At 40.2% G+C, this 14,043-nt stretch overlaps 1 protein-coding gene across 1 annotated transcript in view; it reads left to right on the top strand.

The window, feature by feature from the left end:
- LOC110197791 (uncharacterized) overlaps positions 1-11,778 on the top strand; it is a 30,266-nt gene extending 18,488 nt beyond the window's left edge. Inside the window, 5 exon segments of the mRNA XM_078146445.1 lie at positions 5,191-7,312; positions 7,391-7,503; positions 7,506-7,633; positions 7,787-8,331; positions 8,417-11,778. Coding sequence (XP_078002571.1) covers positions 5,191-7,312; positions 7,391-7,503; positions 7,506-7,633; positions 7,787-8,331; positions 8,417-9,056 — 3,548 coding nt within the window. The 3' untranslated portion in view covers positions 9,057-11,778.
- The last annotated feature ends 2,265 nt before the right edge of the window (positions 11,779-14,043 follow it).

Below are 14,043 nucleotides of genomic sequence, written 5' to 3'. Positions count from 1 at the left end.
AAAGGAAAACTCCTAGGAATATAGCCAAATTCCAGAGTTCCCAGGTCAAGGAGAAAATATTACAAGCTGCCAGAAGGAAACAGTTCAAGTACTGTGGAAACACAATCAGGATAACACAAGATTTAGCAGCTTCTACATTAAAGGACGCAGGGCATGGAATATAATATTCTGGAGGGCAAAGGAGATAGGATTACAACCAAGAATCACCTACCCAGCAAAACTGAGTATAATCCTTCAGGGGAAAAAATGGTCATTCAGTGAAATAGAGGACTTTCAAGCATTCTTGATGAAAAGACCAGAGCTGAATACAAAATTTGACTTTCAAATACAGGACTCAAGTGGAACATGAAGAGGTAAACAGGAAAGAGAAATCATAGAGACTTATTAAGATTGAACTGTTTACATTCCTGCATGGAAAGATGATATTTAACTCATGAGACCTTTGTCAGTATTAGGGTAGTTGGAGGAAAAAATTATATGTATGTATAGTAGATAGATAGATAGAGGGCACAGGGTGAGTTGAAGATTAAGGGGTCATATCTGGAGAATAAAATTAAGGGATGAGAGAGGATGATACTCAGAAGAAGAAAGGGAGAGGTAGAATGGGGTAAATTATCTCACAAAAAAAAAAACAAAAGAAAGTCTCTTACAGTGGAGGGGAAACAGGGGAAGGTGAGAGGGAATGAGTGAATCTTATTCTCATAGGATTTGGCTTAAGGAGGGAATAACATACACATTCAATTGGGTATGGAAATCTGTCTTACCCTACAGGAAAATAGGGGGAGAAGGGGACAAGAGAGCAGGGGGATGATAGAGAGAGGGCAGATTGGGAAAGGGGTAATCAGAAAATACTTCTGAGGAGGGACAGGGTCAAAAGAAAGAATAGAATAAATGGGAGGGCAGGATAGGATTAAGGGAAATAGAGTTAGTTTTTCACAACATGTCTACTGTGGAGGTGTTTTGCATAACTGCACATGAACAACCTGTATTGAGTTGCTTGCCTTTTCAATGAGGGTGGGTGGGGAGGGAGGAAGAGAGAAAATTTGAAACCTAAAGTTTTAAAAACATAAGTTTAAAAAAAATGTTTTCACATGCTACTGGGAAATAAGAAATGTAGGAAATGGGGTGCAGAAGTCTATCCTGCCCTACAGGAAAATAGAAGGGGAAGGGGATAAGAGAAAGGGAGAGAGATAGAAGAGAGGACAGACTAGGGGAAGGGATATTCAGAATGCATGCCATTTTAGCATGGGGGGGGGGGGGAGATGGGGTGAAAATTTGGAACTCAAAAACTTGTGGAAGTGAATGTTGAAAACTAAAAATAAATCTATATAAAAAAACAGAAAAAAAGGGGGTTAGGCTTTCCAATTTGATTTCTCTCTTAAACTTTCGTCAAGTCGGTAAAAATTTATTAACTGCAAGCTATTTGCCAGATTCTATGCTAAGAATCCAAAATATAAAGAGATAGAAGGAACATCCCCTGCTCTCTTGGAGCTCAGAAACTGGGAAGGGGGGTAGTTTGGCGCAGATGACATACCAACCACTATGTCGAATTCTTCTATGCACAGGAGCTCACCAAGCGAGGGACACTGGAAAGGCTTATTGTGGAAGGTGGGCTACAGCTGGGGCTTCAGGGAAGCCAGGGTGAGCATTCTAGGCACAAGAATGGTGAGGACAGTCTGTAGAGTCAGGTGATGGAGTGTCCTGTTCAAAGAAGAGAAGTGAGGCCCATAGCACTGGAGTGTAGAATATTTGGTGGAGATATAAGGTGAAAGAAGATTGGAAGAGTGGGACAGTGGTAGGTGAAGCAGGGTTAGGTGATTAATAGCCCTAGAGCAATTTTATATTTGATCCTTTTCCTAGGGAGATATGGCAGGGTGGTGGGAACACAGTTAACATGGTCAGTCAAAACTTTAGGAAGATGAACTTTGAGAAGTGGGTGAGGAATGACTGGAGTGGGGGGAGACTTGAGGCAGCTGGGCCAAGCAGCAGGTTCTGGCAGTACCTCAGGTGTGAGGTGATTGAAGCCTGAACCAAGACAGTGGCAGTGTTGGGAGAGAAGGGGGTGAATGGGAGAGATCTTACCTAGGCGGAATGACAGGACTTTGCAGCAGATTGAATATGGGGGTCAGGAGTGTGAATGTGTGAGAGTCAGTGAGGGGTGCATGACACCCCATTTGTGAGTCAGCACTGTTGAGAGGATGCCTTGGACAGCCCTAGGCCAGTAAGAAGAGGGGAAAAGTTTGAGTTTAGTTTGGGTACAGTAGCAGAACCAGGAGAAGAGTGTCACTAAAACTCAGAGACAGAGAGAGAGAGAGGAAAGGGTGATTGCCTATGTCAAAGGCTGCAGAGAAGTCAAAAAAGGGTGAAGATTAAGAAATGAGCAGTCAATTTAGCAACATTTGAGAGTTTTTGTAATTTTGGAGAGGAGTCTTCACTAAAGAATGAAACAGGGAGCTAGACTGCAGAGTATTTCAGAGAAAGCAAAAGGAAAGAGTTGGAGACAGCAGTTGTAAATGGGCGTGTCCGGCTGGTTAGTCATGACATGGAAGAAAGATATTAGAAAATATCTCTTGGATCAAATGGATCAAGTGACTGTATTTTGAGGATTAGAGAGAAAAGGTATTATTTGTGGCAACAGGGAAGGAGACATTAGTGTTGGAGAGACTGAAAAGTAGTGAAAAAAGACAATGCGGTAGAGGAAGTATACATTGAAGATGGTGTGATGGAATGGAATGATTTACCCATAGAAAGGAGTTTCCTTTAAGAAGCAGAAGGAGGACTCTTTTATCTGATACTGATGTCATAAAGGAGAAAAAGGCACTTGATTTATTGGAGATGAAGATAAGATAGCTCTTCTTAAGTATCCAGTTTTTTCAATGAAATATAAGGCAGACTTCCTTGCTGAGGAGGTGAGTGGTGGATGTAGAGAGTGGGAGCAAGAAGTAAGAGAGGGTTGGGGAAGAAAAAAAAGAATTGGAAAAGCTGCTGTGATGAATGCAACTGGGAGTCAGTCATGTGATTGTTCAGTCATTTCAGTTGTTTCTGACACTTCATGACCCAGTTTGGGGTTTTCTTGGTAAAGATAATGGAATGGTTTGCCATTTCCCTTTTAGGCTCATTTTATGCACATGAATTAACTGAGGCCAGCAGGCCTGAGTGACTTGCTCAGTGTCAAACAGCTAGTAAGTGTCTGTGCCTGGATTTGAACCCAAGTCTTCCTGACCAGTACTCTATCCACTGCACCATGTAGATGCCCCAAGGGAGTTAGTTAGGGAGATATGAAAGGATGGCCTTGCCACAGTGAGGACTGCACTGAGATTATGTAGCCTGAATGGGAAGTGGACCCAGGAAGCCTGATTCTAAGTATCTAAGTAGTCACGAAGTAGAATTGGCCCAAGGCTATGCTTTACATAAACCTTCAACCTGTGTTCTGGTCTCTGAGGCTCAATCTTTCACCAGTTCTTGGAGAATCGTTGAGTTGACAGTCACTCTCACTTTGGGGTAGTGTCAAGTGGAAACTACTTGGTATCCCTTAGTATAAGATGCCTCAGGTACCTACATAGAAGTCTCTCTGATCTTCACTGGGGATCTTGTTAGGTTCCAACATGGTTAGAACTAGAGAAAGAGGCCTGTCAATGTAGGTGATAAAGTGCAGGAAAGAGGCATGAACAGGCCTGAAACCAAAACCTTCATTGGCCAACTAAGACAGAGACCAGAATATAAGGCTTGAGGTCAAGCCTGGGGCCTGGTGTCAGCTCTGGGCCCAGTCATCAGTCAATAAGCATGGATGAAGCACCTCCATTTTTCTAGGCACCTCGCTAAGCTTTAGGAAGGGGAAAAGCCAGTCCCTGCAGTCAAGGAGCTGCCAACGTGGCCTACAAACATGGAAATGGTTGAGAAGAAGCAACAGATCAGGAGCCTTGCTCTTAGCTGATCCAGGTAAAGGAGAGTGTTTGGGAATGGAGAGACATGTAGTTCAGTGGGATGTGAGGGCAGTCAAGTAGTGAGGCTAGTAACAGTTTAAGGAGGAGAGTAGAATTAAGGAGGAAAGAATCAAAGTGAAAATACGAATGAGAAAAATTTCATGCCCACCTCAGAGACATTGTAGGTTGAGTTCTAGAGCACTACAGTAAAGTGAATACTGCAACCAAATAAGTCACATGAATTTTGTAGTTTCTCAGTGTATGTAAAAGTTATGTTTACTATATACTGTCATTTATTATGTGTGCAATACTGTTTTCTAAAATGTATATAGGGGGAGCAGTTAGGTGGCGCAGTGTATAGAGCAACAGCCCTGAAGTCAGGAGGACCTGAGTTCAAATCTGTCCAAAGACCAAACACTTCGCACTTACTAGCTTTGTGTGCCTTGGCAATTCACTTAACCCCAATTGCCAAAAAATAATAATAAAAAAAATATGTACTAAAACTTAAAAATATTTCATTGCAAATAACAGCTATCTGTCATCTGAGCCTTCAGTAAATCATAATCTTGTTACTGATGGTGACTCTAGACAAGTGTTGATGGCTGCTGAGTGATCAGGGTGGTGTTTGCTCAAAACAGTGGCTGTAGTAATTTCTTAAAAACAGGCTACAATGAAGTTTACCACATTGATTGACTGTTCTTTTCACTTGAACATAGAACCCCATTGTAGGATTATTAATTGGCCTAATTTGAATACTCTTGTGTCTCAGGGAATAGGAAAACCTGAAGAGAGAACAAGTCAACATACAATAATAAAATAATTTTTCTTAAAAAAAAAAAAGAAAACAAAGGAAAGTGCAATAGAGAAAGGCCATCTAGTACAGTGGACAGAGCATGCCCACTTGCAGGGTTGGAGTTGTAGCCTCAGCTACACAGATGTTCTGCAGGTGACCCAGCCATTCTGAGCTCCTGGCCTGAGCTGTTAATGTAATGAGAATGCTGGGCCTTCCAGTGTCATAGGGTTTTGTGAGGATCCAATGTAACTGTGTGTGCAGCTCTTTCTGAATGAAGCATCCCTCAGATGTGAGCTAATGCAATTTTCAAATGACTGATTCTGTCCATTGAACTTTGCACTTTTTTCTGAGGTTGGGGAAGTAAGATGTAGATCCTGCTTTCTCAGTAGTTTATTTTCTGGCAATGGAGGGAACAGGTAATACTTTCATATGTGCATATATGTATCTTTATATATGTTTTATTGTTTCTTGCAGAAGGAGAGATTAGACCTGAAATGAAAGAGACTACTGCAAAGCTAAGCATTTCTGTGAAAGAAACTCATAAGAAAAGTTATATGAGGGATGGTCCTTGTGACTTCACTGGGAGACAAATCTGTGCTGCATTTCATGGAATCCACAGAGGAGGAAATCCTCATGATTGTCATCACTGTGGGAAAGTGTTGAGTCAGCAGTCATCCTTTATTTACCATCAAAAAATTACTCCTGCAGTGAAACCACATGAGTGTCATGAATGTGGTAAGACTTTTAGTGAATACTCATCCTTCATTATACATCAGAGGACTCACGTTGGCAGGACACTTTATGCATGTAATCAGTGTGGAAAGGCTTTCACACAGAGTTCCAAACTTACTCAACTTCACAGACTCCACACTACAGAGAAACCTTATGAATGTATTCAGTGTGGAAGGGCTTTCACCCAGAGCTCCAGCCTTATTAAACATCAAAGACTCCACACTGGAGAGAAACGTTATGAATGTATTCAGTGTGGTAAGGCTTTCAGGTATAAAAGTGATCTTACTCTACATCAGAGAATCCACACTGGAGAGAAACCTTATGAATGTAATCAGTGTGGAAAGGCTTTCACACAGAGCTCCAACCTTTTTAGACATCAAAGACTCCATACTGGAGAGAAACCTTATAAATGTCATCATTGTGCAAAGGCTTTCACAGAGAGCTACAAACTTGCTCAACATCAAAGACTGCACACTGGAGAGAAACCTTATGAATGTAATCAGTGTGGAAAGGCTTTCACACAGAGCTCCAGACTTATTAAACATCAAAGACTTCACACTGTAGAGAAACCTTGTGAATGTTTTCAGTGTGGTAAGACTTTCAGGTATAAAAGTGATCTTACTCTACATCAGAGAATCCACACTGGAGAGAAACCTTATGAATGTAATCAGTGTGGAAAGGCTTTCACACAGAGCTCCAACCTTTTTAGACATCAAAGACTCCATACTGGAGAGAAACCTTATAAATGTCATCATTGTGGAAAGGCTTTCACAGAGAGCTACAAACTTACTCAACATCAAAGACTTCACTCTGGAGAAAAACCTTATGAATGTAATCAGTGTGGAAAGGCTTTCACACACAGCTGCAACCTTATTCAACATAAAAGACTCCACACTGGAGAGAAACCTTATCAATGTAATAAGTGTCGAAAGGCTTTCACACACAGCTGCAACCTTATTCAACACCAAAGACTCCACACTGAAGAGAAACCTTGTGAAAGTATTCAGTGTGCTAAGGCTTTCAGGGATAAAAGTGATCTTACTCTACATCAGAGAAGCCACACTGGAGAGAAACCTTATGAATGTAATCAGTGTGGAAAGGCTTTCACACAGAGCTCCAACCTTATTATACATCAGAGAAAACACACTGGAGAGAAGCCTTATGAATGTAATCAGTGTGGAAAGGCTTTCACACAGAGCTCTAACCTTATTATACATCTGAGGAAACATACCGGAGAGAAACCTTATGAATGTAATCAATGTGGAAAGGCTTTCACACAGAGCTCTAGCCTTATTATACATCAGAGAAAACACAGTGGAGAGAAACCTTATGAATGTATTCAGTGTGGAAAGGCTTTCACACAGAGCTGCAACCTTATTAAACATCAAAGATTTCACACTGGAGAGAAACCTTATGAATGTATTCAGTGTGGAAACACTTTCAGGTGTAAAGGTGATCTTACTCTACATCAGAGAATTCACACTGGAGAGAAACCTTATGAATGTAATCAGTGTGGAAAAGCTTTCTCACAGAGCTCCAACCTTATTAAACATCAGAGACTCCATACTGGAGAGAAACCTTATGAATGTAATCAGTGTGGAAAGACTTTCAGGTGTAAAAGTGATCTTACTCTACATCATAGAAGCCACACTGGAGAGAAACCTTATGAATGTAATCAATGTGGAAAGGCTTTCACACACAGCTGGAAACTTATTGAACATCAAAGACTCCACACTGGAGAGAAACCTTATCAATGTAATCAGTGTGGAAAAGCTTTCACACAGAGCTGCAACCTTATTCAACATCAAAGAATCCACACTGGAGAGAAACCTTATGAATGTATTCAGTGTGGTAAGGCTTTCAGGTATAAAGTTATTACTCATCTCAGAGAATCCACACTGGAGAGAAACCTTATGAATGTGCAGTGTAGTAAGGCTTTCAGGGATAAAAGTGATCTTACTATACATCAGAGAAGCCACACTGGAGAGAAACCTTATGAATGTAATCAGTGTGGAAAGACTTTCACACAGAGCTCCAGCCTTATTACACATCAGAGAAACACACTGGAGAGAAACCTTATGAATGTAATCACTGTGGAAAGGCTTTCACAGAGAGCTCCAACCTTATTAAACATCAGAGAATTCACACTGGAGAGAAACCTTATGAATGTAATCAGTGTGGAAAGGCTTTCACACAGAGCTCCACCTATATACATCACAGAATTCACTGGAGAGAAACCTTGATGTAATCAGTGTGGAAAGGCTTTCACAGAGCTCAACTTATGAACATCAAAGACTCCACTGCAGAGAAACCTTATGAATGTAATGAATGAGGAAAGGCTTTCAGGTGTAAAAGTGATCTTAGTCTAAATCATAGAAACCACACTGGAGAGAATCCTTATAAATGTAATCACTGTGGAAAGACTTTCAAATGTAAAAGTGATCATAGTCTACATCAGAGAATCCACACTAGAGAGAAACTGTATGAATGTGATCAATGTGGAAAAGCTTTCTGACTAAACTGGGAACTTACTCTACATGAGAAAATCCCCACTGGACAGAGACCTTACGAAGGTAATAAGTGTGGAAAAGCTTTTACACAGAGCTCCAGCCCTATTAAACGTTAAAAACTCCACACTGGAAAGAAACCTTATGCATGTAATCAGTGTGGAAAGGCTTTCACATGGAACTCCCACCTTGTTAGACATCAAAGACTCCATACTGGAGAGAAACCTTAAAAATGTCATCAGTGCGGAAAGACTTTCACAGAGAGCTACAAACTTGCTCAACATCAAAGACTCCACACTGGAGAGAAACCTTATCAATGTAATAAGTGTGGAAAGGCTTTCACACACAGCTGCAACCTTATTCAACACCAAAGACTCCACACTGAAGAGATACCTTATGAAAGTATTCAGTGTGCTAAGACTTTCAGGGATAAAAGTGATCTTACTCTATGTCGGGGGAAGCCATACTGGAGAGAAACCTTATGAATGTAATCAGTGTGGAAAAGCTTTCACACAGAGCTCCAACCTTATTAAACATCAAAGACTTCACAGTGGAGAGAAACCTTATGAATGTATTCAATGTGCAGTCGCGTTCAGGTGTAAAAGTGATCTTACTCTACATCAGAGAATCCACACTGGAGAGAAACCTTATGAATGTAATCAGTGTGGAAAGGCTTTCACACAGAGCTCCAATGGTATTGAACATCAAAGACTCCATGCTGGAGAGAAACCTTATGAATGTAATCAGTGTGGAAAGGCTTTCACAAAGAGCTCCAAACTTACTCAACATCAAAGACTCCACGATGGAGAGAAACATTATGAATGTAATCACTGTGGAAAGGCTTTCACATAGAGCTCCAGCCTCATTAAACATCAGAGACTCCACAGTAGAGAGAAATCTTATGAATGTAATCACTCTGCAAAGACTTGCACTTGTAAAAGTTGTCTTAGTCTACATCAGAGAAACCATACTGTATATAAACCTTATGAATGTAATCAGTGTGGAATGGCTTTCAAATGCAGGACCAGTCTTTCTGTACATCAGAGAATGCACACTGGGGAGAAATCGTATGAATGTAATCAATGTGGAAAAGCTTTGTGAATAAACTGGAAACTTACTCTACATGAGATAATCCATATAGGAGAGAAACCTTATCAGTGTAATTAGTGTGACGAGGCTTTCCCACTTAGCTCAAATCTTGTTCAAAATCAGAATCCACACTGGAGAAATCTTGTGAGTGTTTAGAATGTGATTAACTTTATGCACACCATCTCCTTTCCAAACAAATATGATGAATGAAAAGTCCATTTTTAAGTATCATTTCCTTTATTCTGGCTAGTGAACATTTAATAAAAGAATGGACATTTATCTGTCTCTTGTAAACCAAAGATGAATTTTGGATGTTTCTCAACACATATATACCCTTAGATAAGTGGGTGTTACTAACAGGTACAAATCAAGTCTAATTGGTTAAAAATTATTTAGAATGAAGTGGACTTGTCTAATGAGGAACTGAGGGACTGGACTCATCACTCAATTTTGGACTAATAGCCATATCTTTTCCTAGACCACCCCTGCCCAGGGCAACCTAGAAAAAAAGGGGGAATCCACTTCCCCTCAGACCTGTCTTACTAACACACGCAATGGACCAGCATTTATCTCAAGATTAAAATCTCTATCTTTTGGTTAGATCTAAACTTTCTCCCTTGGGTAAGTGTCACCCAAGATCTCATCTCCTCATAAGCCCTGCCCTTTAGAGACTGGCTGAATCACCTACAGGGGCTGATTTCTGAATGAAAATGGAAACTGGAGCGGGGGCAGGGCTTGGGCTTATATCAATAAGTGGTTATTAATGTGAGAAAAAATATAATTGCCCACTCATCAGAGAATCTGTTCTAGAGGATATACCTTGTTAATATAATCAATACAAAAAAGCGTTCAGGCTAAAGTCATATCTTTTTTCCCGTCAGAGAATTTCCATGAGATTGAAATCATATTATTATAATGAATGTGGAAAGTCATTCAGATGGTCTATAGAGCTTGTTAGACTCCAGAAAATTCATCTTAGGAACAAGCCCTCCAAGGACTCAGTGTGAGAATGCCTTTAGCAGAGATCTGTTCCTTTACATCAGGGATTCGTAGTGGAGAGAAGACTGGATCCATCCATTGTGAATGTTTGCACTTGCACGTCCGACCTTTCTGGCAATTTGGAAAAAATTTGATCTCAGGTTAAGAAACCAAAAGAATTTGTTACACTTAGTCAGAAGTGGTCCGAGTTTAGTATCATCACGGTGTGAACACGGAAATCACTGTATGCCTGCTGATGACAGATTGAAATCAGTGAAGGTAAATTTTGAAGAGTAAATGGATAATGGCTGTCCTAAAGTAGTGATGGGCCAAAACAGTATCTATTATACCCCAGGGAACTGGAAAAAATGTTTCGCAGTCATGTTGGGGTCTCAGACATGGCAACAGAAAAAAAAATAAGATTAAAAGAGTTTTCCAGTTAAATTATTATGCTTAATGATGAAGTAATGTGAACATTTACTATATGTGCATCAAACAGCAAAATATCAGTCTTAACAGAGTATAAGAAAAGTGGATATAATACTAAATAATAGTACATGACAATTAAAAAGAGTAAACCTATTTCTCATTCGTATATGAATTTTACATAGAATGACCATGGGATAGTGCATCAAAACCAATCAGTACAGAAAAGCAGGAAGATTATCTAAGACTGACAAAAGAAAAAGAAACAAAAATTAAAAGGCATTTGAAGAAAGTATTGAAAGTGCAATGGAGAGAGGTCATCTAGTGCTATGGAAAGAACACCACCCTCACAGGGTTTGAGTTCTAGTCTCAGCTGCAGGATATTGGGTCAGGTCACTCAGTCATTCTGAGCTCATGGCCTGAGGTGTGAAGTGTAATGAGAAGCCTGCCCTCACTGGATTGTAGTTCTCTTGTGAACATCCAGTGTTATTGTGTGTGAAGCTCTTTGTAAGTTAAATGATACTGCAGATGAGAGCTGATGGCATTTTTTTTTTGCCAAGCAGTTGGAGCTAAGTGACTTGCCCAAGGTCAGACTGCTCTGTCAAGTGTCTGCTCTGAGACTGGATTTGAACTCAGATCTTCCTGACTCCAGACCAGTGCTCTATCCACTGCACCACCTAGCTGCCCCTGATGGCAGTGGTTACAATTTTCTTCCATCCCACCCATGGGGAGATGAAGGAAGAATGAATGGCATTTGAGATTAATGGGTGAGCTGAATTTCTAAACTTGGTTCAGAGACACGTAAACATGGCTTGGGCAGTTTTACAGCATATTGGGGTGACAGAGAACAGTATCAGAACAATTTTATTTTCTCAATCCCCCTTGTTTTGTCAAGGGGAGACTTGTACGGTGATGACCATCAACTCACTCCCAATGTACATTTAACTGGTAAACGTTATCTTGGAATCCAGATGTCCCATATTGTTGTCTGGTCTCTGGAACATCTTTTCTTCGGGCCATCTAGAGAATGTCAAACCTTTGGTACAGTTGTTCCAGTTCCTGGTTACTTGAAGTGACTCCTTAGCTGTTCTTGCTAAAATCTTTTGCAAAACAGATTTCAATACAAATTAGTGCAGCTTGTCAAATTTTACTTCTTAAATAACTAGTTCATGCTGTGGAAACCAACTAAAATTTAGATTTTGATCTTAACAATAGAACTATAAGTGGGAACATGCAAGAAGGAACCCAGAGTTTACTTGAAGCTTCAGAAAATTTAGGTTGTCTTTTTTTTTTCACATGCCCCATTAAAATCACCTGTTTTTGACATACAGCACTGTCTGATCTTGTCACTTTCTCAAAAGTATCCACTCTGATTCCAATTCCTTTAGGAAGATCACATGTTATGAGGATTCAATCCTATACATGAAAATTGAATTAACAACACTCTTGCATATAGAAGCTTTCCACCCCTGGGTTCAATAGTTATACAAATGAATTTACTTATAAGGGGCTGACTTTATTCCAGTTATAATAACAAAATTGGGAGAATATTTAACTCCAAAACAGTACATATCAAGAAGATCTTTATAATAAAACATGTTTGTACTACAGGACATGCAATATAAACAGGTGTTAATTCCACGTTAGTAATAAACTTCAATGAAAATTACTTTTCCATTAATGTGACACAAAATATTCCATGAGTTATATGCCTCTAAGAAAATTGATTGCACTGAAATTTACTTCCACAAACCAAACTGAAGATGTTTCTGATTTAATTTCAGTAATTAATAGAATGACAGGTTCCTCAATCACTTGTACCAGTACCCAATTAATCTTACATCATTTTGAAACATTTAAGGATCTTATTTTATCTTTGCCTAATTATTCCCATATTATGCTGAAAGAATGAACTATTTCAAGGATTCAATGTTATACAAGACTGTGTATGCATTAGCAGGCTGATGACAAGCCCAAGAACTAATTTACCTCATAGCTTTGGAATATGGAATTAATGCATATTCAGATTGAAAACAAGATCTCACATACTTGCACTGTGCTCTTTTACTGACCATTTACTCTGATTATCAAAAGTCTTCCCAGGTTTCTCTGAAACCATCCCCCAAATATTTTCTTAAAAGTTATATGCCGGGGCAGAGCCAAGATGGTGGCGTGAAAGCAGTGACTTGCTTGGCCTCTCCCCCAAAGTCCTCCAAACACCCATAAAAAATGGCTCTAAACAAATTCTAAAGCAGCAGAAGCCACAAAAAGACAGAGTAAAACAAATTTCCAGCCCAAGACATCCTGGATGGTTGATCAGAAAGGCATATCACATTGGGCAGGGAAAGGAGTGGAGTTCAGTGTGGGCTCCCATGCCTCAGTGAACCTGGAGCAGGACTCAGAGGAAGGAATCACAGGCAGCTGTGGAGGTTTCCAGACTCCTCAATCCACAAAAGTTAAAGACAACTTAGAAGGTCAGTGGGAAAAGTTGGTTTTTGAGGTGAGAGAGGAGCTAGGTCAGAGTCAGTTCCAGAGCACAGAGTGCAGAGCATGGACACTGGGGCACTCGCTGCATCCCGAGCTTCTGGCCCACAGACTGAGGGGGAATCAAGTGGCTGATCAGAGGGGGACTGCGGGGATCTCTGCTGGTGCTGAGGCAGGAATCTCTTGCTTTGCCCATGCTTGGATCTAGGTCACAGTTCTGGGTGGCAGTCATGGGGTGAGGAAGAGCACTGGCGCGGTGGAGCTTGTAGTCCTGAGGAAACCCTCCTCACAGATCCAAGAGAAAAAAGACTGCTTGTGGCCAGTCACTGAAAGACCAGAGCACAGGCCAGGAAAAGAGTAAACATCTCGCCCCTTATCATACCACGTTGGAAGAACTGAAAATTTACAGGTCCTAGAAGTATCTCTGAAAACAGCTATGCAAACCCCCAAAGCTTGGGGCAGTACATTCTCCACACTGGAAGCAGTCTCCGTGATGGAAACAGACTCTTACCTTAACAAAGAGTTTAAAACTCAAGTAGTTGGCTGGGATCATGAGCAAACCTTCCAAGAAGAGTCAGATTATATTATCTTATTTTGGTGACAAAGAAGATCAAAACATACAACCAGAAGAAGACAACAAAGTCAAAGCTCCCATATCCAAAGCCTCCAACAAAAATGTAAATCTGTTCCAGGCCTTGGAAGAGCTCAAAAGGGATTTTGAGAAGCAAGTAAGAGAAGTAGAGGAAAAACTGGGAAGAGAAATGAAAGTGTTGCAAGAAAATCCTGAAAAACAAGTCAACAGCTTGCAAAAGAAGATCCAAAAACCTGCTGAAGAAAATAACATCTTAAAAAATAGCCTAACCCAAATGACAAAAGAGGTCCAAAAAGCCAACAAGGAGAAGAATGCCCTAAAAAGCAAAACTGGCCAAATGGAAAAGGAAGTCCAAATGCTTACTGCAGAAAATACTTCCTTAAAAGTTAGAATACAACAATTGGAAGATTTTTTTTAATGAGAAATCAAGACACAGTAGAACAAATCCAAAACACTGTAAAATTCGGAAACAATGTGAAGTGTCTCATTGGAAAAACAACTAACCTGGAAAATAGATCC

Source organism: Phascolarctos cinereus, unplaced genomic scaffold (genome assembly GCF_003287225.1).
Source record: "Phascolarctos cinereus isolate Bilbo 61053 unplaced genomic scaffold, phaCin_HiC Scaffold_726;HRSCAF=1367, whole genome shotgun sequence".
Classification (NCBI taxonomy): domain Eukaryota; kingdom Metazoa; phylum Chordata; class Mammalia; order Diprotodontia; family Phascolarctidae; genus Phascolarctos; species Phascolarctos cinereus.
This window is presented reverse-complemented; position numbering and strand designations above follow the sequence as displayed.